Source organism: Colletotrichum higginsianum, chromosome 3, assembly GCF_001672515.1.
Source record: "Colletotrichum higginsianum IMI 349063 chromosome 3, whole genome shotgun sequence".
In the NCBI taxonomy this organism is placed as follows: domain Eukaryota; kingdom Fungi; phylum Ascomycota; class Sordariomycetes; order Glomerellales; family Glomerellaceae; genus Colletotrichum; species Colletotrichum higginsianum.
Genome location: NC_030956.1, coordinates 4,651,358 through 4,674,272, shown reverse-complemented (window position 1 = coordinate 4,674,272; position 22,915 = coordinate 4,651,358). Strand labels below are relative to the sequence as shown.

Genomic DNA, 22,915 nt, shown 5'->3' with positions numbered 1-22,915 from the left:
TTCGCGTTGATTTTCTTCAAAAGAGTTCACTACAGCAACAGAATCCATAAAACAATCAGATTGACATGTGTCATCCCGCAGAGGCCAATATAATCATCGTTAGGGCAAAGCTCGCCATTGGATGAAGGATGGGGGAATATCATGTAAAATTTGAAAATATGATCTGAGATAAAATCATTGCAAAAGAAATCACACAGAAAAACAGCAAATCGCAACGCCTGCCCCTGAATGCTGAAGCTAAAGCGGATATAAAACATACATCTTACAAATTGTACTTTTCTTTTGCCCTCGCTCGTCGTCACGTTCTCTTCAACCCATGATCACACCGGGTCATGTCGCATTAGTCCAAGGACCAACATAAACTTACTCCTCGTCAGACTCTTCCTCGGGAACCTATTGTCTCGTTAGTCAAAACCGCTTCACGACAGTGAAAGTGTGCGTTCGGGATAAAAGTTACTTACCCCCTCGTGGAAGTCCTGGCCCTCCTTGGTAGCCTTGATAACGCCGGCGCGGATGCAGAAGTCGCCGAACCTCTCGCCCTCCTCCCTCTCGGTCGCATACCGCTTCAGCAACGGCTTCATGATGGCCAGGATCTCTTCCTCCTTGATGCTCTGGCGGAACAGCTTGTTCAACCGCTGTCCGTGGTAGCCGCCGCCAAGGTACATATTGTACGCGCCGAATGCCTTGCCGACAAAGGCGACTTCGGCGAGCCACGGGCGGGCGCAACCGTTGGGGCAGCCCGTCATGCGCATAACAATCGAGTCCTGACGCAGGCCGTTCTCCTCGAGGCAGTCCTCAAGCTTGGAGATAAGCACAGGCAGGTAGCGCTCCGACTCGGCCATGGCAAGGCCGCAGGTCGGGAAGGCGACACAGGCCGAGGAGCTGAGTCGCAGGCCGGAGAACTGCACATTGTCGAGCTTGTATTTCTTCATAAGCGCCGTGATGGAATCCAAGTCCTCGTCGGCGACGTTGCTGAGAATCAGGTGCTGGTTGCCCGTGAGGCGGAACTCGCCCTTGTGCACCTTGGCGATCTCGCGCAGGCCCGTCTTCATCTGGAACTCGGGGGTGTCCTCAATGCGGCCGTTCTCGATGAAGAAGGTGAAGTGGTTGAGGCCCGTCTCGTCCTTTTGCCAGCCGAAGGTGTCAACGTTGGATTTGAACTCGAAGGGGCGCTCCTTTTCGAACTTCTGGCCCCAGAGCTCCTCGACCTTGGAGCGGAACACGTCGACGCCCATGTCGTCGATGGTGTACTTGAGACGGGCGTGCTTGCGGTTCTTGCGGTCGCCATGGTCGCGCTGGACGAGCATGACCTTCTCGCAGGCAACGTGGACCTGGTCCGTCTTGACGAAGCCGAGCATGCGGCCAACCTGGGGGTACGTCTTCTTGTTGTTGTGGGTGGCACCCATACCACCACCGGCGAGCAGGTTGAAGCCCTCGAGGTTGCCGTCCTTGCCCTTGATGGCGATCAGACCAATGTCGTGGGCGTAGACGTCGGTGTCGTTGTGGGGAGGGATGGCGATGGTGATCTTGAACTTTCTCGGCAGGTAGGTAGGTCCGTACAAGGGCTCAAAGTCCTGGACGGCGTCGCCGGCGATCTGCGTCTTGGTGTCGTTCTCGTCCGCAAGCCAGATCTCGTGGTAGGCGGTGGTCGAGGGCAGCAGGTGGTCGCTGATCTTCTTGGAGCTGGCCCAGACCTCCTTGTGGTATTTGGACTGGGTGGGCAACGAGCTGCACATGACGTTACGGTTGACATCACCGCAGGCGGCGATGGTGGTCATGAGCGCGCGGTTGATGGCCTGCATGGCGGGTCTCAGCTTGCCCTTGACGACACCGTGGAACTGAAAGGTCTGACGGGTCGTGAGCTTCATGGTCTCGTTGCCAAGCTCGTTGGCAATGTCGTCCATCTGCACCCACTGCTTGGGGGTGGAGATACCACCGGGCAGACGGCAACGAATCATGAACGAGTAGGCGGGCTCCAAGCCCATAGCCTTGCGCTCGTCTCTGACGTCGCGGTCGTCCTGCATGTAAGTACCGTGGAACTTGGTGAGCTGCTGATCGGCAGCGGAGATGGCACCGGTGCTGGTATCCTTGAGGCCCTCGGCGATGGTACCACGGAGGAAGTTGGACGCGATCTTGATGTCCTCGTTGGTGATGGGGGCAGGCTCCTCGGGAAGGCCATCGACGTTGTCAACGCCGAGAGCGCTCCAGATCTTGGGCTCCCACTCCTGGTAGCCAGTCTGGTATCCGTCGGGGTCCTGGTCGTCACCGAGACCGACTTCGGCAAGCCTCTTAGCACCAAGGTTGGCCAGGACGCGGTCAAGGTCCTTGGCGGGCTTGTTGTAGTAGATCTTGTCCTCCTTGCGGGGCCAGTAGTGACGGTCACCGAGACCAAAGACAGAGTAGTTGACGTTGGCGAGGTCGAGCTCGGTGTTGTCCTTGAGAGCGTTCCACAGCGCGTGGCCGTTCTGGGGGAATTCTCCCTGACCGGCGGTGGAGGAGACGAAGATGATGTTCTCCTCCGAAGGCAGGTCCTCGATGGGGTAATCCTCCATGGCCATGACCTTAGTCTTCAAGCCGCGGGCCTTGCCGCGGTTGCCGAGGCGCTTAGCGACGTTGGTGGCGTTGCCGTTGTCGGAGGCGAAGAGAACCGTGAGAGGGGCTCCGAAGAGACCCTCGAGCAGTTGGTCGTAGGCGTCCTTGGCCTTGCGCTTCTGCTGGGCCCTGACCTCGGTGCCAAAGTCTTGCGACAGGTTAGCGGCGAAGACGGGGTCACGCTGCATGATCTGGGTCAGCTGGTTTTCGCGGTCCAGGAAGGCCTTGAGCTCGCTCTTGATGCGCTCGGAATCGAGGGTGAAGTTGGGCTCGCCCTTGGCCTCGTTGGCGGGGTTCCAGCGGTACAGGGGCCAGTAGCCAACGTCGATGGCCTTCTTGGTCTCCTGGAGGACAGTCAAGGGGGAGTCCGTCTCGCCAAAATAGGGGAGGTAGGCAAGGACGACGGAGGGACCGTTGTGCTGATCGGCCTCGAGCATGGCCTGCAGGACCTGGGTGTAGGAGCCGTAGACGGCGGTAGAGGCGACGTAGGCGTTGCCGAAGTTCATGGCGTACAGACCAATGTCCTTCTTGCGGCGGTTCGCATCGGCGGCGGCACGCTCCGAGTAGGGAGTCGAGTCAATAATGAGCATGTTCACGTTCTCGCCCGAGGCCAGGACGTGGTGCACACCAGAGTTGCCGAGGTCGTAAGACCAGGCATCAGAGCCGACGAGCCACAAGGACTCCTTGCGGAACAGACGCTTGCTGGACAACAGGTTACGGGCGATGGAGGAACCATCAGTCTCGAGACGGGGGATGAGGTCATCTGCGATCTCGTTCGCCTTCTTCGCATCGGCCTCGTTGGCGGCCCAGCGAGCGAGCCAGCTCTTGGGAGCATCGGTGACGAACTGGTTGCTGGTGGCAGCCTCCTTGACCTCGCCAACGAAGCGCACGCGGCGCTCCTTGCGGGCCAGCAAAGAACCGAAGCCAAACTCGGGGCTGGCCTGGATCGAAGAGTTGATGCCGGCGTTGCTGGCCTTGAGGGCGTTGGCGACGTAGGCCCTCTGGCCAAAGAGCTGGTCGAGGATCTTGGTGTACGAGTTCTCAACCTGGGGCTTCTCGAGGCCATACTCGAGCGCCTGCTGGGGGACCTCCTTGCGGCCGACCTCGAGGTTTTGGACGGGGGACTCGGCCGTCAGATTCTGCAGGACGCCGCGCAGGGCCTGAATGACAGTCTTGGGGTCAATGTAGCCGAGCTGGTAGCCAACGACGGTCTGGACGCCGCCGAAACCGCTCTTGACGCTAGTAAGGACGTCAATGAGGACAGGGCCCCATTTCGTCGTCTTGCGGTGGATCTGCTCAAGGACAGCAATGCGCTTCACCGACTTGGGAAGGGCGTCGGCCAGAGCGGAGCTGAGCCAGGGGCGGTACAGCCTCGGGGTGATGATGCCGACCTTGGAGAAGTCGCCGCCGCGACGGGCCTGGTCAATGACATCGCCGAAGAAGTAGGCGCCGGAGCCGAAGACGAAGAGGCAGTTCTCGGCATTGGTGGGGCCGGCGTAGAAGAAGGGCTGGTATTCGCGACCGGTGAGCCTCTTGAGGTGGGCCCATGTGGCGTTAGCGTACTTGAGGATGTCCTCGGAGGAGACTACGGGCAGGGACGACTCGATGGTCGTGGCGTTGGAAGAGACGACAGAGGGGGGGCTGTCGGTGACGCTGTGGTCGGCGCTGGACTGGACCGAGGCCCGGGACGAGTCGAGCTTGGAGTGCACGGACGAAGCGAGTTCGGAAGAGGTCAGGCCAGTGATGGGCGAAGAGCCGGTCGGCGGCACCTCGGATCGGTCAGAGGCGACCGGCAGTCGGCCGTCATCGGCATAGATGCCGACAGCCGCGACGGATCCGTTGTTGGACGGCTGCTGGAAGCGCCTCGCGGCGTCGACGTCGAGAATCTGGCGCACGAGCTCGGGGTCCTCGGCGTCGATTGACGCATCGTTGTCGCTTGAGGAGGATGCGAAGAAATGCAAGACGCCCTTGCCGGAGCGCAGAGCGAGGGCATGTGCCGTCAGGGCCATGTCCTGGGCCTCCTGCAGCGACTCAGACTGGAGGAAGGTCCATCCCGAGTTGCGGATGGCTGTGATGGCTGAAAAGTCGGGGAAGCCGGCGGGCTGGAGGGAGACGTGCAGGACGATGGGGTAGTTTGCCAGCTTGTAGAGATGGGAGATGGCGGGCAGCAGCGTCGTTGACGACGTCGTGACGGCAACTAGCTTGCCGGCGCGCGAGGGCGCAAACGCGGACAGGAGGGGGTCGGCATTGTGTCTGACGTGTTGGACCTGGGGTTTTTGATACAGTCAGTCGACCTGTAACTATCTTCCTTGGCTCTTGCCTCGCGCGCCCAAAGCCACGAGCAAAGGATGTAAGGATTCTCACCTCGGGAACAGAGGCCTTTGCGACGAGGCTCTTGTCGCCTTGAGCGACGTAGTGCTTCAGGTGGGATGAGAACTCCGAGTCCTTGGCCAGCGACGGCTGCACGGAGATGACCACGTCGCTAGAGAGGTATGCGATTCTTGCAACTGAGTAGAGCGCAATGTTAGCGATGCCATTGTCATTGCTAGTTGGTCTGCGGCGACAGCGTCGTTGTTGTCAAGCATCGTCACCTTCTTGTCTTCCTCACAGCGCCCATCGTACATCCGGTGGCGGGCGCTGGCTGGGGGAGGAGGCGACAAATAGCAGGGCTCTGATTGGCCCGCGCTCGGTGTCGTAAGAGCTTCGCTGTAGTTACAGCGGAAAATGCGCTGAAAGACGAAGCCGCCGCAACCAGCAAAACAGGGGGGAGCGAACGCTGTAGAGCACAACTCACCAGCCTCTCCAGGCGTCTGAACCTGGCCTCTTGCCGGTGCCATTGTCGATGTGTCTTGGGTTTTGGGTTATCTCGATGGGTATCGTATAAGCCGCCGAACAATGATTTGCTCGTTACTGGTTCCTTTCTTCCCTCCCCTGAGCCGGCTTGCAAAAAAGTTCTTGGTAGGGGAAAAAAAGAATGAACAATACAACAGCAGCAGCAGCAACTACACAACAACCGGGGCGATGGCGAGTGGGAAAGGTTGAAGATGGAACGGAAAATAAGATAAAATAAAAAATCCCAGGACTGCGAAACAGCTCCGGTGCTTTCTGCTTTTGGATTGGATTCCCCGGTCCAGATCGAGTACCGGGTTTCGTCGTCCTCAGCACGTCTTAAAGCTGGGCCACGGCTTGCTCTTTGCTGCGTCTGTCGTTCCCACCGACGAATTTGGCCCCGCAGAAAACAATGAATTTTGTCGACATCAGGGTCGATTGCGTGATCGGCTAGCGCAGCGTCTCCCCCAGTCCAATTCGCTCCTGGCTCCTACCGCACTGCTCTTTTTTTTTTTTTTTTTTGTCAGGCTTCGGTTTGGGGGTCGCATTTCTTGGGCCATGCCGCCATGGCAATGACACCTCGAGTGAGTGGACGACGTGATTACCGGTGCCGGCATCACTGACTCTCATGCTTGCCCTTGTCGTCTTAAGCTCTGGTTCCATACTCCGGTCTCATTATGACCCTCTGAACCTTTGGCCGCATCACAGACACAGTGGCGACGACAGCAGTGTTGGGTACACATTTCTCGCTCAGTTTTGCTTGCTCGATAGACAATTCTAGTTCACAACCCCTTCCCGTCTTTCCCCTCATCAAATTACCTACCAATAAGCCAAGGTAATATGGCATTTCTTGGCCTATTCAAGCCATCACGATTGTTAGCAGGGGGCAAAAGAAAAGTTGGTACAAACTACAGTCTGGAACCAATGACCGAATGCCGAAAAAGGCCGTTGTCGGCCGGGAACCCTCCTCCCTCAGTTGCTCACTTACTCACTAACTCCCCCATTCCCTCAATCACCTCAACCCAGACAGAGAGAGCCCCGAAGTGCTGGATGGAGAAAACAGCCTTTACCATCCACATGGAGGCGAATCAAACTAACACCGTAAACGTGCTCCATATCCCGCCGTGGACCCCGTCTAACCGCCCACTGTCCACTGTCCACTTGCCCCATCCCCCCGGGGAATCTTTCGGATTACAAATAGTAGGTACTGCATTTGCAGTTTCTGCCTTGTCACCGGATACCCTCTTCGAAGCCCAGCCCAGCCTGCATCATGATTTGCCGTCAGCCCGTCGAATCAACAATCATTGATTGAACAGCAGCTCGTCGCTTTGTTCATGAATTAGTATTGTGCTGTGTATGTGTCGTGTATCCTTATGCTCTATCACTATGCCATCCCGGTTCGGGATTTGTAACCGCCCTTGACTTGATCTAAACTCCCGCCCCCCCCCCCCCCATCATCTCTTGGCCGCAACCCGATGAATCAATCCCCTTTCCTCGTCTCGGCCATCCCAAACGCCGATGTCCTCGTGCCAGAGGATTCATCTTATTACAAAGACATAAAAAAAATTGTAAACCCCGACATACAGCGCCCAATGATCCACCAAGCCGCGTGCGTGTGCTGTACCGTCCACATTAAATAAATCTTCCATTCCAGCATTGCACCGCCCGACCAATGGCACCATCGCGCGATGGCATCATCGGACCCCAACCATCATCGCTGGGGTGACGGGGTCACCACCCCGTTGCCGGACCCGCCCAGTGGCGGTCAGCCGATCCGCGATGCCGCCGACCTGCCGCGCCGATATCCATCAAACCCGACCGAACAACCGCCGCCGCTTTCCGTATCGTAGGGTACCTTCGCGCATACATAGATACTTAAACACTCCCGTGCCGGAACTTGGCGCTCACTGCGCTCGCCCACTCCTGCTGCGGCCTCTCGCTGAGCCAGTACCCGCGACCAAGCGCGATCATCACACGACCCAGACGGCCGCGAGATCCCTCGCCGCCGGGCTCGCCTACCGAAAAGGGACCGTCGGGGCCCTTCTTGCGTCCCTCCTCCTCCCAGCCCATCTCGACGTACCGCTGCAGCACCTGTTGCGCAAAAGACATGACCACCACCGCGAAATAGACGCGCATGAGGGTGACGGAGCAGATGAGACCCAGGCTCATCCACGACTCCTGCGGGCCGATGTGCTTAGTCGTCTTAGGCACGTCCGGGACGACGGGCGCGCCATTGGCAAGGGCAGTCTCGGCGATCTCGGCGCCCGCGGGAGTGCCGGCGCTCCCCGGGTGCGTGTCGAGGGCGGTGCTGTTGAGGTACCAGTTGACGGCGAAGAAGGTGGTGTAGGCGGCGTTGAGAATCGTGTCGATGATGTAGAGCCAGGCGAGCGAGAGGTTCTCAAAGGGGCTCTGCTTGCGGATGTGGGGCATGAACATGGCCAGAAGCACGACGACGCCGAGCGAATACAGGTACATGGTCAGTTGCGTTACCGACAGCTCGTAGCCCGTGAGGATGGCGAGGAGACCGTAGAGGCCGGTGAGCCTGTTAAAGAGCAGGACAAGGGAGATGATCTCGGTGCCCGTCTGGAGGCTGATGCAGCCCAGGAACGTCTATCGCAAGAGCATTGCCTGTTAGCCGCCGATTCGATCGTGACCACGGATGCGCGGCTATACATGTCTTCACCCCGAGACCTTTGCTCAGACATACCTTAGGCCGCGGAAACCGCAAGCTGAATCTGGAGAGCGCCATGATTTCGTTTGTTTTAACGCCCTTCACTTTGCAGTGGTCGTCGCGCGTATTCGTGCAAATGTGTATTGCGTCAGAAAGAAGGGGTCCAGGAGCTCTGGTAAATGGGTGGTGTTGGAGTTTCTGGTGCAGCACCGAGGCCCGTCGCTTGCAAAAGCGGCAGCGCCGGATGGCATGGAAAAATACTAGGCAAAAAAAAGAGTGGAAAGACCCTGCGTTTCCCCCGATGACATATGACGGTGGGCCCCGCCGCATCCGTCATAGCGTCACCCCATGCGGTGTTGTCTGAGCGAGATGGTAGTACAGCTGTCACTGACACACCATGCACGATCAAATAGCTACCTACAATACCACTAGGGTGACAAAAAACAGCGCCTGTTTCCCTACCTCTGCCATACCTATAATCGGTGCTGTATTTGGTTACCCGAGCACATACCTACCTAGGTACGAAGAGCTGCCGCAGGGATAACGTTCGTGAACAAGAAAACAGTATTGGTCCACCGGCTGCGCTGGCACCTGAGACCCTGGCACCTGGGACCCCGGCACTCGGTGGCAGCCTGCGGCACTATAAGCGCCGAACCATTATCAAGAATGGCCAATGTGATTCTGTGTCATTTCAGGCGGTGAGCAACCTAACTTCCAGCCTCTGAAGTCTGGCCAAGAGACACCAGCGTCATTACGCTCTGCAAGAGTTCCAACGGGCGACACGAACAGAGGCTGGAGAGAAGAGAAGAAAACTAGAACCATTAAATGTAGGTATGTACTAACGACCGTGGATTGTAGCCCGTTATTATACAAACTGTAACTTGATGCTGAAATTCCCCATTGCACGCTATGCTTAAGATGTTCTGCCCCGCCAGTCGTGGTTGTAACGTAACGGCAATCCGGCCCCTGCATCCGCCGTTGCGGCTCGCCTCGGGGCTGCTCCAGTCATTCCGCATTTCTTTTTCGAGTCCGTCTAGCACGCGCATCCCTCCTGCGACGATTGGGCCGGGGCCGTCTTCACGTCAATCACTGCACATACATTAGCAAACCTCAGTCCGCTCCAATACTTGCTTGCTGCTGTTGAGGGAAATACGCACTTTGGCTCGAGGCCTGCGTGGCGGCATCGGATCCCTCCATGCCCGGGAGAGCCTGCGCTATTCTCTTGAACAGTGTCTTGACGTTGTGTCCCAATTTCGCACTGGTCTCCACGAACATGAGATTGTTCTTCTTGGCCTCCTCCTCGCCCTGCTGAGTTGTCACTTCTCTCTTGTCGTTCAAGTCCGTCTTGTTGCCAACGAGAACGATGATCACATCGTTCCCTCTCTCGGCGCGCACGTCGTCGATCCACTTCTTCGTGTTCTGGAAAGATTTCGCATCTGTGTACTCATCATCAGCTGCTGGCCCGCTTCTCACATCTGCTTTGTCCGCAACGCACTTGAAATATCATAGACGACGACCGCGACGCTGGAGTCACGGATGTAGGAAGGAATCAAACTGCGGAAACGTTCTTGGCCGGCGGTATCCCAAAGCTGTAGTCTGACGGTCCGGTCCTCAAGGTACATGGTCTGTAACGAATTAGACGGGGTGGGTTCGAGCCGGGCCGAGGCAGCAGCCCTTTGAGCATTAATGACAGCTTGCCTTGGAAAGAAAGTCGATTCCGATGGTCGCTTGGTACATGTTGTCGAATGAATCATACATGAACCGAGTGATGAGGGACGTTTTCCCCACTGCCACAAAGAGCGTATTAGCCAGAGTTACAAGATGCCCAAGGACACACGACAAACACATACCACTCTGCTCGCCCAAGAAGACAAGCCTGGTTACACGTTGTCAGTTGAGTATCCAATTGCCATTAACGGTCTTGCGCATCATACTTGAACTTCTTGAGGGGGTTGTTGTAAGACCCGCTTGCGCCGGACGCCATGGTTGCCAAGTATTTGCGGTGATCAAAGGGAAGCTCGACGTGGTATCGGGGGTTGTGTTGTTTGCGGGACAGTCAACACTAACGGCTGCAGAGACAGATGCTTGGTGCAAGGGATGCGAGGTTTGGGACGAAGCAGCAAGCCGAGGACACAGGAGAAAGAGGTCGAGGGCGATGAAAGCTGCGAGGAGGGGACGTGTGAGTTTAGGTCGCGACCTGGATTGAGTACTAAACGGTAAAAGGAGGTCAACTTTCATTCCCTTGGAGCGCATTGCACCCCCCCGTCATCCACTCTCAGGATCTGGCCAACCGAAAATACGGGGAACGTCACGTGGGGATCACCGATAAGAAGAGATAAGATAATCGATTAGCTTCCATACCCTGTCAACTTATCTCAAAAAATTCTGGATGGCCTAGGCCCCGCCGCGGTGCAGAGTGCAGAAACAGACGAACATCAAACGGCAGGGTGTGCAGATCAACTTTTCTTTTGGCCAGCAGAAAATCTTCTTCCCAGCGGGACGTTTTGAAAATATACCGAACAAGTCACAACTGCCGATTCCTGGTGGTTCACAGTCAGCATGCCTGTTCTCAAACCCCTTTCGGGCGACGGCGATGCGCCGCAGCAACACAAGCAACCCTCGAGAAAGGGCAAGAAGGCGTGGCGGAAGAACGTCGACGTGACCGAGGTACAAGACGGTCTCGACGAGCTCAACAAGCAAATCATTACGGGGTATGATGCGTTCCAATTCCGAAGAGACAAGATGCAGATTGTCACAGATACAAGCATGAGATAACTGACAGACCCCAAGTGGTGTTGTCGCAGAGAAGGACTCGGCCGACCTCTTCACACTCGACACAGTCGGCAAGATCGAGAAGCGCCCCAAGCCCAAGAAGACGCTCAAGTCGGACGAGATCATTGCCGCCCGCTCCTCCGTGCCCGCCGTCTCCTCCCGCAAGAAGCGCGAAAACGAAAGCACCATGACGGCCAACGGCCTCCTCCCCGTCAAGCGCCAGCGCACCGACTGGGTCTCGCACAAGGAGCTCGACCGCCTGCGCCGGGTCGCCGACGGTCAAGAGGAGTCAAGCATCGTCCCCCAGGAAGCGACCTACGACCTCTGGGGCGCCGCCGCCCCCGCCGCCCTCGCGGCAACAAAGGCGGACCCCAGCACCAAGGGCGAGGACAACTTCCTTACGCCCGTAGTCCGGGCCAAGCCTCCCAAAACGCTCAAGCACAAGCCCCTCTCTCTCGCCGCCAGCGGCAAGCAGATCCCTGCAGTCCTCAAGCCCACGGGCGGCTACTCGTACAACCCGACATTCGACGACTACGCCGAGCGACTCGAAGAGGAGAGCGCCAAGGCCGTGGCAGCAGAGGAGGCGCGCCTGGCGGCCGAGGAGGCGGAACGCGTCAAGCGCGAGGCCGTCGCCCGGTCCGCCGCCGAGGCCGACGCCGCCGAGGCCCGCGCCCAGTTGTCCGAGTGGGATGAGGACTCGGCTTGGGAAGGGTTCGAGAGCGGGGTCGACGACGACAAGCCGTCCCTGAAGCGCCCGCAGCGCAAGACGCAGCAGCAGAGGAACCGCATCAAGCGCCGCAAGGAGGCCGAGCGCGAGGCCAAGCACCAGCTCGCGATGAAGAAGAAGGCGGCGCAGGCGGAGCAGATCCAGCAGATCGCGGCGGAGATCGCCGAGCGGGACGCTTCCAAGAGCGCGCTTGCGCTGGCCAAGGAGGTCGGCGAGGGCAGCGACGCGGACGACGACGACGACGAGATTGTCGACGAGGGCCGCCTGAGGAGGAGACAGCTCGGCAAGATGAAGCTGCCGGAGAAGGACCTCGAGCTGGTGTTGCCCGACGAGCTCCAGGACTCGCTGCGGTTGTTGAGGCCGGAGGGAAACCTGCTCAAGGACCGGTACCGAAGTCTGCTCGTCCGCGGCAGAGTGGAAGCGAGGAGACATATCCCGTTCAAGAAGCAGGCCAGGTCGAAACTCACGGAGAAGTGGTCCTACAAGGACTTCAAGATTTAAAAAAAAAAAGGGCGGGGGGCATACACTAGAGGGCATCGGAATAATAATTCAAAAGCGTGCATATTTTGGGTTTTCACTTTCTCCGGCTATATGTGAGGTGCAGTTGAAAGGCTTCGGTGAGCAATAATTGACATTAGTAGACATCATACATATATGTCTCTCCTCTCTTTCTTTTATCTTTTTCCTTTCTCTTTCTTTTCTCTCGTCTCCTGATCTCTCGCCATGCTACTCTTTCGTTAATGCGCCAATGCTACAATTCAAGTACCGTCTGACCCTCATCCTCCGCAGGGTATGTTAACAAGAGAAAAACTGGTTCCTGCCACCCTTTACAATCAAATCTAATAGCTCATCAAGTCTAAATTTCGTCAGTAGCCATAGTTTGGAGGGCGTGCTTCCACGACGACTTACCTCTTCCAAAGAGACCACGCTTGGCCCAGTCCATAGCAAGTAAAATGCGCGTCCTCAAGCTAACGCTCTGGGCGAAGTAGACGGACCGCCACATGTAGACAGCCCATAAGCCACCAGCAAAGTTCCATCCTTCGCCCCAATCGAAGACAGCCGAGTTACCAATGTACGCCAAGCTGCCGAGATGGCGATACACGAAAGCCTTATACACAACGGAATCGATGTCGCCATCAAGGACCATGTTCGCCTTCAGGCCATCTGAGGTGCGCGCCAACTTGTTGAACTTGTGCGCGAGGTACTGGCCCTGCTGGTGGGCGCGCTGAGCGGTGGCGGGGAGCGAGGTGAGCTTGGAGTCGATCTGCTTCAGCAGCTCTCGGAGCTCGCCAAAGTCGAGGGTGCCAGACTGGTCCTTGTCGAACTGCTCAAACAGCTTGTCGAGGCGCTTCAAGTGGCCGACGGCCTGTGGGAAGCGCTTCTTGACGTCGTTGGCCACGTCACGCCAATCACTGAAATGCAACTCCAGGGTTTCGGGGTCCTTGCCCCGCTTGAAAGCAATGCCGCGAAGGAACGTAATGATGTGGTCGGCCACATTGTTCTGTACCGTTGAGCAGTCGCCAATGGCATAGACATCGCCTAAGGGTGTGCCGTTGAGGCGGAGATGCGTATCGGTTTCGAGGGCGTGGCGGTTCGTCTGCGAGGGACCAAGTTTGGCGGACAGGCGCTTGCAGAGGTCGGCTTGGGCGACACCGGTTGACCAGAGGCAGAAGCCCATGGGGAGTTCCTTGGTGACGAGAGATCCATCAGGTTGCTTCTGAGTAAAGACAATTTTGTCGGGGAGAACTTCCTTGACGCGGGAGTTTGTGAGAATGTCAACCTGGTCGCGGGCAAAGTGCTCCTCGGCGTACTTGGAGACGGCTTCATCGTAGGTGTTGAGGATGTGACTGCGACTCTGGATCAAATGGACGGAGATCTCGTTGCGGAGAAGCTTGGGGAAGTGCTGCGTCAAGTCTTCGTTAAGCATATCGAATAACTCGGCGGCGAATTCGACACCGGTAGGGCCACCCCCGCTGACGACAAAGGACAGGAGACGCTTGCGCTCGTCATCAGCAGTCGTAGGCAGGCAGGCCTGCTCGAGGTTATGCATGACCTGGTTCCGAACCTTGCGCGCATCGCTGATATCCTTGAGGAAGTGAGCGTTCTCGAGTCCCTTGACACCGTGTGGGTTCGTGGTCGATCCAACAGCAATAACCAGCTTGTCGTACGGGACGTAGAAACGGACTTCGTTACCAAAGGCATCGGGTTGAGAGCATTCAATCAGCTTGTGGGAAAACTCCACGTCCTCGGCCTTTGCGCGGATGAAGTGACCGTGTACACGCGCAAGGATTCGACGGACAGGCTCAACCAGAGATCTGAGCTCCAGAGTTCCTACAGTGGCAGACGGAAGCATAGGGGTAAACAGGAAGTAGTTGGTCGGAGAGATGACGGTGACGTGATACTCGTCCGGGTTGAGTTCTTTGAGGAGGGCTACGCCGCCCCATCCGCCGCCCAGAATGACCAACTTTGGTTTGTCCTTTGCCGACTTCATGTTTTCGTTGTCCAGGTCGTCGATCAAAACTTCAGCGATTGGCAAATTTTTAGGGCCGCCTATCTTTGGGTTCAAAGCCAGCTCGGATACTTTGATCTCGCCGTGATCGGGGTGTTCTTTGTAGGTGGAGGCGTCGTAGATGAAGAAGGCAACCACGCCCAAGCCGACGAAGATAACACCACTGCCGAGCCATACTGCGCTGCGATACACAAAGCGGATAATTCGTGACCTGGGTGGGGGGGAAGGAGTTGTGCCTGAGACGGATCGAAAAGCTGTACCCTTGGGCAGACCATGGGCATTGAAGAAGGAGTTCGCGAGAGGTGTCCGGGTTGTTCGTGATCGTTGGGGCAAATTAGCGAAGGTACGCCTCTGAGAGGAGACAAACTGTCGTCTGCATATCGGGGAGGCCTTGAGGAGACCAATTGGCGAGGTCTGGGAAGCGGCGCGAGGTAGGCGCATCAGCGCCGATGTGGTGGGAGGCATTTAATGACCGCGAACTCGCTCGTGTTGGAACGTCTGACGATGTGGTCGTTTAGGTATTCAACAAGGAGATGTCATGTCGAAACGAGTGAATTGGGGAGCAGTCGAGGCTCTTAGGTGGTATCCTCGCGTCGCAGTTTCCAACAACGGGAGAACAAGAATCTAATCGAAGGTTGGCGTGTTCCAAGGAACGAATAGTGCAAGGCGTCGTGTGGTAATGGCTACGGGAAAAAAAAGGACGACCTACCTAAGGGCTGGCGGGATAATAGCTCCCTGCCGTATGCGTAATGATGCTGGTACTACGGATACCTAGGTAGTAGGTCAAGCCAGGAGCGACAAATCCGAGCAGCTCCTTTCCCGGCAGCTCCAGCAACTACGTCATTGTTCGGTTAAGCCGAATGCTCGCCTCCCATGCAATTATACGACACGCCAGGCAGGGAGGGCTAGGCAGGGCCAGCCAGACTGTTCCAAAAAGTGCTGGGCTCGTCCTCCATCATTGGCCAATCTTTGATGTCGCATATCGCCGTCGCTGCTGCCGACAACTCGGACTTTCGTCTCGATTCCCTGCCCCGTGGTCGGCGCCGCGTTTCTGGTCCTCCGAGCTGGCAGTGTCTCTATTACGGGGTCCTTCCTCGGCGAGATTAGTGCATTTCGCGACGCAGTGGTCTCAGTCAGCGATCTTAAAAGCGCATGCTGCGTGCCGGACTCTCCACCATCATATCCACTCCTCGGCGTCTCGTTCGGCCAATTGACGCTTGACACCAACCAATGATGAGCATCTTGGGTGCGGCTGGGCTGGAAGTATGGGAAGTGGCGGATGCAGCCTGGCTCACGAAAGCCAAGGTTGTTTTCAACTCAAGCCAAGCTCGCACCGTGTTGAGATCCAAGGCAGATGCCATGGTGTATCCTGGCACTGCTGTTCCTATTTTGCTGTACTGACTGTCTTTACTGTTGCTATATACATCACCTGCTCGTCGGAGATGAACTGCGATGGCACACCTTTCTCAAAGACGGCTACTAAACTAGCATCGGAAGTACTTCTTCTCGACCCAGCGATCTTCGATATCAGCAAGCATGTTGCAGAGAACGATGGTGATACCAGGGAAAACCTTGGCGAGCCGGTGAACACCAAGCCTCCCGGCGGCGTAGCAAGCCAACACAATCTTCTCCTGGGCAACGCCGTGGTCGACGAGAACCTGCACAGCCATAAGTGCAGCACCTCCGCTGGCCATCTGGGTGTCAATCAACAACACCGACTCGTGGTCGTCGATGTTGTCCGGAAGCTTAAGGTAATGCAGCTCGGGCTCTCCCGTCCGTACGTTGGACTGGATGAGGACTCGGCCGGTTCTCATATCGGGAACAACTCTCTTCAGGGCAGTCTCAAAGGCAGCACCGCCTCGGAGAACAAGCACCGCACTCACATCGCCTGTAGCCTGAAGACCATTATACTTGTAACCTTGGGGCGTGGAAATGGTCTTCTCCCTGAACTGCACATTGTTAAGCGCCCTGGAATAAATCAGCCTACTGCAACTGCACGCACGATCACTCCGGAGCCAAAATACTCACTGCTCAATCAACAAGCAAGCAAGGCGGTCAAAGTAGAAGATGAAGTCTTCCGCTGACGTGTCGATGTCCTGGATGATCGTACACATGCCTCTGAGTTGCGTTGTCTGGTCCAAGATCACGACTCTGTCAGACAAAGGGTCGCTGGCAGCAGCGAGCTCCAGCTGTGTCAATGCCGCCCGGTGGTGCGTTGACTTTTCGATCAACTTTCGCTCAATGTACTGAACAACCATGGCTAATCGACATTTTAGCTCAAGTCGGCACTACTGGCACGGACCACTTACCCATCGCGACATGGTTTTCGATACCTCTGGGCACGATGATGTCTTTTTGCCGTCAGATTCATGGTAAAAGCTCCACGGAGAGTAGATGAATTACCTGCCACTTTGCGTTGAGGCTCAACGAACTGAGGACACGTCAGAACACAGCGGTAAAAGAGGTCCTGATCCGAGTGCCGTTACCTTTTCGAAGTTGGGTTTCACAAATTTGAACCATTGCTTCATGATTCCTTCGACATCTCGGGCGCGCTCCTTGACGTCTCTTAACACTGCCAGAGATGGTTAGTTTCGAAATAAGCAGAGTTACGTCCGAGGCGCGCATGACTGACCTCTTCGAGACAGACACGTATCGGCATCCGCTTCACAGAATATCTGAATATCTGTCAGGATTTTTTTTTCGTGTACTGGTTTGACCTGGGAGGATGTACCCTCATGTCCAAAAGATCTATGATGCGAGGGTCGTGGAGGGCAAAGATGCCTTCCAAGATGATGACGTGAGGCGAGTAGATGGTTGTGGTTTGGTCCAGTCGTTGATGCTTGGCAAAGGAGTACACAGGGATCTCGGCCCGTTTGCTAAGGTTGAGCTTGTCAACTTACTTCTCCATAGATGAAGCTCCTCAGCCTCGCGGGTTGGACGGAGAAAACCCGAGATCACTGTGGCATGACGACTCACCCGGCCTTGAGGTCTCGAAGACATTGAACGAGAACATTGAAGTCGATGGCCTGTGAACGTGGTCAGCAACCAAACTAGCCATTACATAAAGCATTACTCACATCAGGCGCATCGAAGTCGAAGTCATTGGCAAAAGCCTTCTTGGATTCCTCGGGAGTTAGGGGGTTGTAGAAAGAGTCCTAATATCATCGAGTCAGGGACGTTGCTAAATGGTTGGCGGGGTAGATAAACACATACCATGGACAAAATCACCACCCAGGGCAGATTCAACTTTCTCACAATGGCATGCGACAGAGTGGACTTTCCCGAGCCCGAGCTGCCGGCAATGCCAATGATGCTAACATCTGCCCATGGTGGTGAGTAGTGAGTTCGCCGTTGGACAGTCACATGAGATTCCGTGCCGCTGTGGTCGTCGGCCATTTTGAGTCGGAGGTCGCCGATGTCGAGGCGCGGGGGACAATGGTATCGGATAGCTGCAGCTTAGACCTTGAGATTCTGCAGCTAGGCTGGCAGAAACGACGACGACGGTTGAAAAACGCTGCACGAGTTTTGGGCCTCTGTTCTGCTTCCTTGCGACGAGCGGGTGAAGGCAAAGGGAGGCTCGAGTATAAAAATGAAAACAAGAGGCAAAAGTCAGGGTCCAGGTTATCCCAGAGATAAGCGCTGAGGGGATGCTTGACTTTGACAACCTAGGTCAAGTAGCCTGGGCTGCTAGTGGAGCTGCAGTGCCTGAAGGGAATGTTGCGTTGGAACAGGTGCTGGCTGGCTAGGGCGAATGAGGGGGAACCTTTTATTGTGGCTGTATCAGGAAGGTTGTTGTTGAATAGCCTCGACAGCTGGGTGGTCTAGTCGCCTTCTTTGGGATCCATGTAGCAGGGGGAAAATACCAGCAACGACGGAGAAGCAAGCATAAGTGCTCGTCTGCCGTGTTGCCTCTTGCACCTCACTCACATGGCTCGTCGTGGTCCACTGTACTCTCGCCGCTCTCGCTGACGGGACGGCACATTGCTGGAATTTGAGAGTACTGCAGCGGTGCGGTACGAATCAGAAAAGATACTTCAACTTTCGTACCTGCTGTTGTGCTTCACTGGTGGAGCCCGCCCTGCACTTCTTGCCCTGTCAAGCCCGCTTGCAGCTTCTGCTCATGTGTCCCAAATTACATAATCATGGGTGCCCCACGTTGACAGCCGGCTGATTCTGCGATTGGCCCCCTGCAGGCGCAAACTCTGGAACTGAATAAAGCTCCGCTCCAGCCTCTTTCCCTTTGTTCTGACGTTTTCTTCTTCTTCCACATCCAATCCCATTTCTTCCTCGGTTTTCTTTCAAACCCTTCACACAACGACCGGGAGCTCGAACGGCCACCCAAATGTGACGGCCGCCCAGAGTCTGACCCTGCCCTGCTTTCCCTGCTTTGCGCACCTTCCATCGCATGTCAGGACTGCCGGACATAAACGACCCAACAGCGATAGCGGTTTGGAACAGAGCTGCTGCTCGTCTCGTGCGGGAGACCTTGGAGAGAATCATGGTCCGTTGAGCTTCTGTGTGCCCTGTCGCCGGGCTCCGGCCCTGGTCTTGCAGGACCGCAGCTAAGATGTCTTTCCAGACTTCGTCTGTGTCGACCGCTACTCCCATGAAGCATGCTTTCGAGAGGCGTGTTCAGGACGTGAAGTCGCCCAAAAGGTAAGCCGTTTCTCTTGCTGTCTGCTAGCCCGACGCTAGTCCTCGATCCGCGCGGCTCCCCCCCTCCCCAACCAGCTCACATGATGATCGACTATCAAATGGGAATCTCTCCTAGCAATTACCATGCGGAGAACTCGATATAAAATTAACCTGACACTTTACTGTTTTACACATCTTGGCATTTCGAAACAGACCCAGAAGAGACTGTTTGCTAACACGTTCCTCCAGCGACATTAACGCCCTGATCCTCGACTATCTGACCATGGAAGGTTACCCTAATGCTGCCGCAAAATTCAGCAAGGAAGCCAACCTGCAACCCCACCAAATCGACGAGACGATCAAGGTCCGTCAGCAGATCCAGAAGTCGATCCATACCGGAAGCATTCAGTCTGCCATTGAGGCGCTGAATGACTTTGACTCGGAGGTACGTGTTGCCAAATTATGCTTGCCTTCCTACTCTGCCGTGATTAGACCTCGAGTTATCATGCACCACTCATAGCACCTTCGGGTCTTTGATGAGAAACAACCACTTTTTTTATGAGCTATTCTTTACCTCTCAGCTTTCAAACACGCATACCATTCCACGCATATGTTCTAACACGTAAGCTAGATTTTGGATTGCGATCCTACCTTGCATTTTGCTCTCTTGCGGCTGCAGCTCGTCGAGTTAATCCGCTCTTGCACGAAGACGCCCGGTGGTGATATCACTCCCGCTTTGACGTTCGCCACGAATCATCTTGGCCCTCGAGCGCCGACAGATTCGCGTTTTCTCAAAGACCTCGAAGAGACCATGGCGTTGTTGATTTTCCCTCACAACGACCTCGAACCTCAACTGGCAGCCATCTTGCACCCAGACCTGAGACGGGATGTGGCGGATGATGTCAACAAGGCCATTTTGCAGCGGCAATCTGAACGCAGGGAAGCTGCGATTCGACAGTTAGTCAAGATGCGGGCGTGGGCTGAGTCGACTGCGAGAGCAGAGAAGAAGGCCCTCCCGGACCGCATTGGATTGGGCTTAAATGGAGACGAGACTGATGGGCACGACCAGATGCAGCTCTCCTAGGACGACGATAGTGAGCATGGCAGTAGCGACAAGGAAAACATGGGACCGCCGCTCGACGGCCCATTGCCTGACGGCTCGGTGCACATCAGATCCATTAGATTGGGCCGAGTGTTGCTACCCACGACTCGCCCGGGTAACATTGGATGATGAGGCTGATACCCACCCACGGGACTCGAGACTGAAGCGATCATGGACTTGATAACGAGAATTGGAGGATTTATGATTAGCGCAGGGCGTTTCAGAACAAGGTTTGATTTAGGATACGGAATACGGGCAACAGGATGGATGGGACTTCACTGGGGGTGGCGTTGGTCATTCGGTCACGACTGAATGAGATCATGGTACATATAAATCTTGGAATGAGCATGCAACATCGGGACAACAGAATACCGATAGATGAATAGAAGTGCCACCAAGGACTATTTCACTCGGTTGTATATTGGGAGGCCAACTCCGAAAAGAAGTGAAACTGGACCTCGTTGTTGTGAGAGGCTGGCGACTCTTGCTTCTCGGGTACCTAAAAGTATATATGTATCTAAACTCTCGGATCAGCCTGGCTATCGTGGAGCCTGAGTGGCCAATCGCCATGTAAGTAACTCCGCTTACAGATAATCACATAGAAGTAATTCCAGCAGCTCCGGTTTCTGCTTAATGACGAGCCACATAACTTCTAAGCATTCTGTGTGCAGAAGAGATTGCAGTCCCAGTTCGTCCACTTAGGAGATGAAGTTAGGTAAGATGGTACCGATGCCTTATTTCAATACAATCAATTGGAGAAATCGAGAAACGTCTTTAGTTAGGTATATACAGTCGGTACGTCTATTTGGTGCGGATGTGCTTGAGCTTCTTAGGCGAGTAAAGGAAGTTGTTGGCGTAGGCTTTGGGCTTGATTCTCCTCGACTGAGGCTCCGACACAAAGTACTCATAGCCTTGCTTCTCGGCAAAGTGGATGGCGTCCTCCTTAGACTTGAAGTTGAGCTTGGTGCCCTGCATCATGTCTCCTGATGACTGCCATCCCATCAGGGGGTTCTCCCAACGGTGGCCCTTGGGGAGGATGTCCCAGTCCATGCGCCAGTGGTGGCCCTGCCAGTTGCCAGATTGTGTCGCGGGTTTGGCCTCCTGGAAGATGCTGCGTGCGGCCCACTGTCAGTAACCTGCTTCGACAAATTCTTGAAGGGCGGTGTGCACGTACCGAACGGTGCGAGCCTGGAGCTCCATGGGGGCGCCGGAGATGACCGCGGCCTGGATGTAGGGAACGTCTTCGCTGCCGTTCTGGACCTTCTTGGGCACGGGGGTAAAGGTGCTACGACGTGGGTTAGCAGTAAATACAGCATTCATGGCGCCCTTAACAAGCTCTCACGATGTGGCCTTATCGGCAGTAATGGTGTAGTCGGGCGTGTTCTGGTTGGTAGAGGGGAGTTCAGCGGGCACTCCTGCGGTGCCGCGTGCGAGCTGGCTCTCGAACCGGCGAGCAGTCATCGGGGCGGAAGCTCGGAAGGGAGCGGCGCAGCGCAAGAGACGGGCCGCATTGTAGGCTCTGGGGGATGCCATGGCGACGGTTCGCTCCCTCAATTGATGCAGCGGTAAAACGTCGTCGACGAGAGGGTTGGTATTCGGGGAATGTGGTGGTGGTGGTTGACGTTCGGCATTGGCAGAAAGGGCCTTGCTGGGTCTCCGTTTCGGAAACGCTGATTGGCTGTCGCAAGAACCTTGACCCGAAGAAACGAGTGCTTTTCGTCAAACCTCACTTCGGCAACGGAGCGTCACCTCGTCCACTTTACAGCATCAGCCTCCCTCACGTCGAAATCGAAGTCAATTGATCCCGCTCAATTGACTGTTTGCGCCGAGCGACCGACGGATACCTCCATCGATTTTTTCGCGACCCCGATACCCAGACATCATGAGCTTCGTCCCCCGTCGCGGTCTCTCGACCCTCATCCCCCCCAAGGTGCGCTCCTCCATCGACCCGAACAGCTGTTGTCCGTCATCGTCATGCTAATCGAGTGCAACTAGGTCGCCTCCCCTAAGGTACGATATTCTCCCGGTTTGCATTTGTTTTGATGGATACAATACCGTTGAGAAGCCTTCTCCGCGGTTCGGAGGTTAGGCGCGGGACACGGAGCACCGATGAAAACTAGACGGAGCAGCTCGGAGCAATGGGAAACCCAACAACACGGGCTAACATACGAACCCCTTCCCAGGCTCTTGGTGCGGACCCCAACGCTGTTCGCATGCAGCGCGTCGTCAACTTCTACGAGAAGCTCCCCCGTGGCCCTGCCCCCGAGACCAAGGCCACTGGCATCCTCGGCCGTTACGCCGCCAAGCACTTCAGCGGCAAGAACGCCTCGGCGAAGCGTATGTCATTTTCCGGATGTAATGTGTGTTCATTGCGAGCAGTGTTCTGACGTTTCTTGTGCAGCCATCGTCCACGCTCTCGGCCTCCTCCTCGTTCTCGGCTACGCCCAGAACTACTACTTCCACCTCCGTAAGTCGAACTCTTCCGCACGAACCGTCAGGGCGGACGATTAGAGTAGTCTGTGGCTAAACGATGCTGATACTTTGCAGGCCACCACAAGAACAATGCCCACTAAGCGATTTCCAATCGTTGGTTGTAGTCCAGCCTGAGGCTGTGTAATGGCATTGGGACTGTGTATATAAGAATTAGAACCTATTCTCCAGGAGGAGGCTCCTCGGCAAATCCCCTTTTTCGTGTGTCAAGCAACTGCTCGTGAACATGACCAGGAACAAAGCCCAGCTCCTCCATTAGCCGCTCTGCCAATGTGTACAGTCGGGTACTGAGAATTTGTTTCAGTTAGTTAGAAAGAACAACTGAGTGGTATCGAGTAATGCCCAACTGAGTCCTGGATAGAAGACAAGAGGATGTTAAAGTGATGTTGGAAGTAATAGTTGCTTAGTTGACGTATAGAACAGAAGGGTACATGCACCTACTTTCTTTAGCTGACTGGCCAAGTGCAGCTGTCAAGGGACCACAGTTTAGCAGTTTACTGCTAGGTGTAATCCTTTGATCTAGATTTAGCAACTTAGCAAAGCATTGTGAGTTGGCATAGGATGCATCGGTCTGAAGACCTGTGATAT

The 22,915-nt window shown here is 55.7% G+C and overlaps 9 protein-coding genes across 9 annotated transcripts; 3 read left to right on the top strand and 6 right to left on the bottom strand.

Moving 5' to 3' along the window:
* Positions 1 to 363: 363 nt before the first annotated feature.
* Positions 364 to 5,429, bottom strand: CH63R_04939 (Sulfite reductase hemoprotein; the record flags this gene model as incomplete). The annotated part of the gene is made up of 4 exons (XM_018299914.1): positions 364 to 393; positions 462 to 4,859; positions 4,957 to 5,099; positions 5,387 to 5,429. The coding sequence occupies 4 exons, from the start codon at positions 5,427 to 5,429 to the stop codon at positions 364 to 366; spliced, it is 4,614 nt and encodes a 1,537-aa protein (XP_018161160.1).
* A 1,867-nt stretch (positions 5,430 to 7,296) lies between these two features.
* On the bottom strand, positions 7,297 to 8,170 carry CH63R_04938 (Ras small monomeric GTPase rab6; the record flags this gene model as incomplete). The annotated part of the gene is made up of 2 exons (XM_018299913.1): positions 7,297 to 8,031; positions 8,129 to 8,170. The coding sequence occupies 2 exons, from the start codon at positions 8,168 to 8,170 to the stop codon at positions 7,297 to 7,299; spliced, it is 777 nt and encodes a 258-aa protein (XP_018161159.1).
* A 1,032-nt stretch (positions 8,171 to 9,202) lies between these two features.
* On the bottom strand, positions 9,203 to 10,076 carry CH63R_04937 (Ras-like protein Rab-6A; the record flags this gene model as incomplete). Its single annotated transcript, XM_018299912.1, has 5 exons — positions 9,203 to 9,528; positions 9,588 to 9,790; positions 9,849 to 9,879; positions 9,943 to 9,968; positions 10,027 to 10,076. The coding sequence occupies 5 exons, from the start codon at positions 10,074 to 10,076 to the stop codon at positions 9,203 to 9,205; spliced, it is 636 nt and encodes a 211-aa protein (XP_018161158.1).
* A 575-nt stretch (positions 10,077 to 10,651) lies between these two features.
* CH63R_04936 (60s ribosomal biogenesis protein) lies at positions 10,652 to 12,092 on the top strand (the record flags this gene model as incomplete). The annotated part of the gene is made up of 2 exons (XM_018299911.1): positions 10,652 to 10,803; positions 10,883 to 12,092. The coding sequence occupies 2 exons, from the start codon at positions 10,652 to 10,654 to the stop codon at positions 12,090 to 12,092; spliced, it is 1,362 nt and encodes a 453-aa protein (XP_018161157.1).
* Positions 12,093 to 12,430: 338 nt separating this feature from the next.
* On the bottom strand, positions 12,431 to 14,565 carry CH63R_04935 (Alternative nadh dehydrogenase; the record flags this gene model as incomplete). Its single annotated transcript, XM_018299910.1, has 2 exons — positions 12,431 to 12,447; positions 12,501 to 14,565. 2 exons carry the CDS (start codon positions 14,563 to 14,565, stop codon positions 12,431 to 12,433), a joined length of 2,082 nt encoding a protein of 693 aa, XP_018161156.1.
* A 1,019-nt stretch (positions 14,566 to 15,584) lies between these two features.
* On the bottom strand, positions 15,585 to 17,496 carry CH63R_04934 (Uridine kinase; the record flags this gene model as incomplete). Its single annotated transcript, XM_018299909.1, has 10 exons — positions 15,585 to 16,068; positions 16,129 to 16,360; positions 16,410 to 16,451; positions 16,504 to 16,531; positions 16,587 to 16,672; positions 16,733 to 16,775; positions 16,832 to 16,976; positions 17,077 to 17,126; positions 17,178 to 17,255; positions 17,314 to 17,496. The coding sequence occupies 10 exons, from the start codon at positions 17,494 to 17,496 to the stop codon at positions 15,585 to 15,587; spliced, it is 1,371 nt and encodes a 456-aa protein (XP_018161155.1).
* Positions 17,497 to 18,667: 1,171 nt separating this feature from the next.
* On the top strand, positions 18,668 to 19,819 carry CH63R_04933 (Ran binding protein in the microtubule-organising centre; the record flags this gene model as incomplete). Its single annotated transcript, XM_018299908.1, has 3 exons — positions 18,668 to 18,756; positions 18,985 to 19,180; positions 19,367 to 19,819. The coding sequence occupies 3 exons, from the start codon at positions 18,668 to 18,670 to the stop codon at positions 19,817 to 19,819; spliced, it is 738 nt and encodes a 245-aa protein (XP_018161154.1).
* Positions 19,820 to 20,638: 819 nt separating this feature from the next.
* CH63R_04932 (Nadh-ubiquinone oxidoreductase 18 kDa) lies at positions 20,639 to 21,370 on the bottom strand (the record flags this gene model as incomplete). Its single annotated transcript, XM_018299907.1, has 3 exons — positions 20,639 to 20,948; positions 21,012 to 21,122; positions 21,180 to 21,370. 3 exons carry the CDS (start codon positions 21,368 to 21,370, stop codon positions 20,639 to 20,641), a joined length of 612 nt encoding a protein of 203 aa, XP_018161153.1.
* A 349-nt stretch (positions 21,371 to 21,719) lies between these two features.
* Positions 21,720 to 22,410, top strand: CH63R_04931 (Mitochondrial f1f0 atp synthase subunit f; the record flags this gene model as incomplete). Its single annotated transcript, XM_018299906.1, has 4 exons — positions 21,720 to 21,767; positions 22,021 to 22,174; positions 22,239 to 22,304; positions 22,385 to 22,410. 4 exons carry the CDS (start codon positions 21,720 to 21,722, stop codon positions 22,408 to 22,410), a joined length of 294 nt encoding a protein of 97 aa, XP_018161152.1.
* Between the last annotated feature and the right edge of the window lie 505 nt (positions 22,411 to 22,915).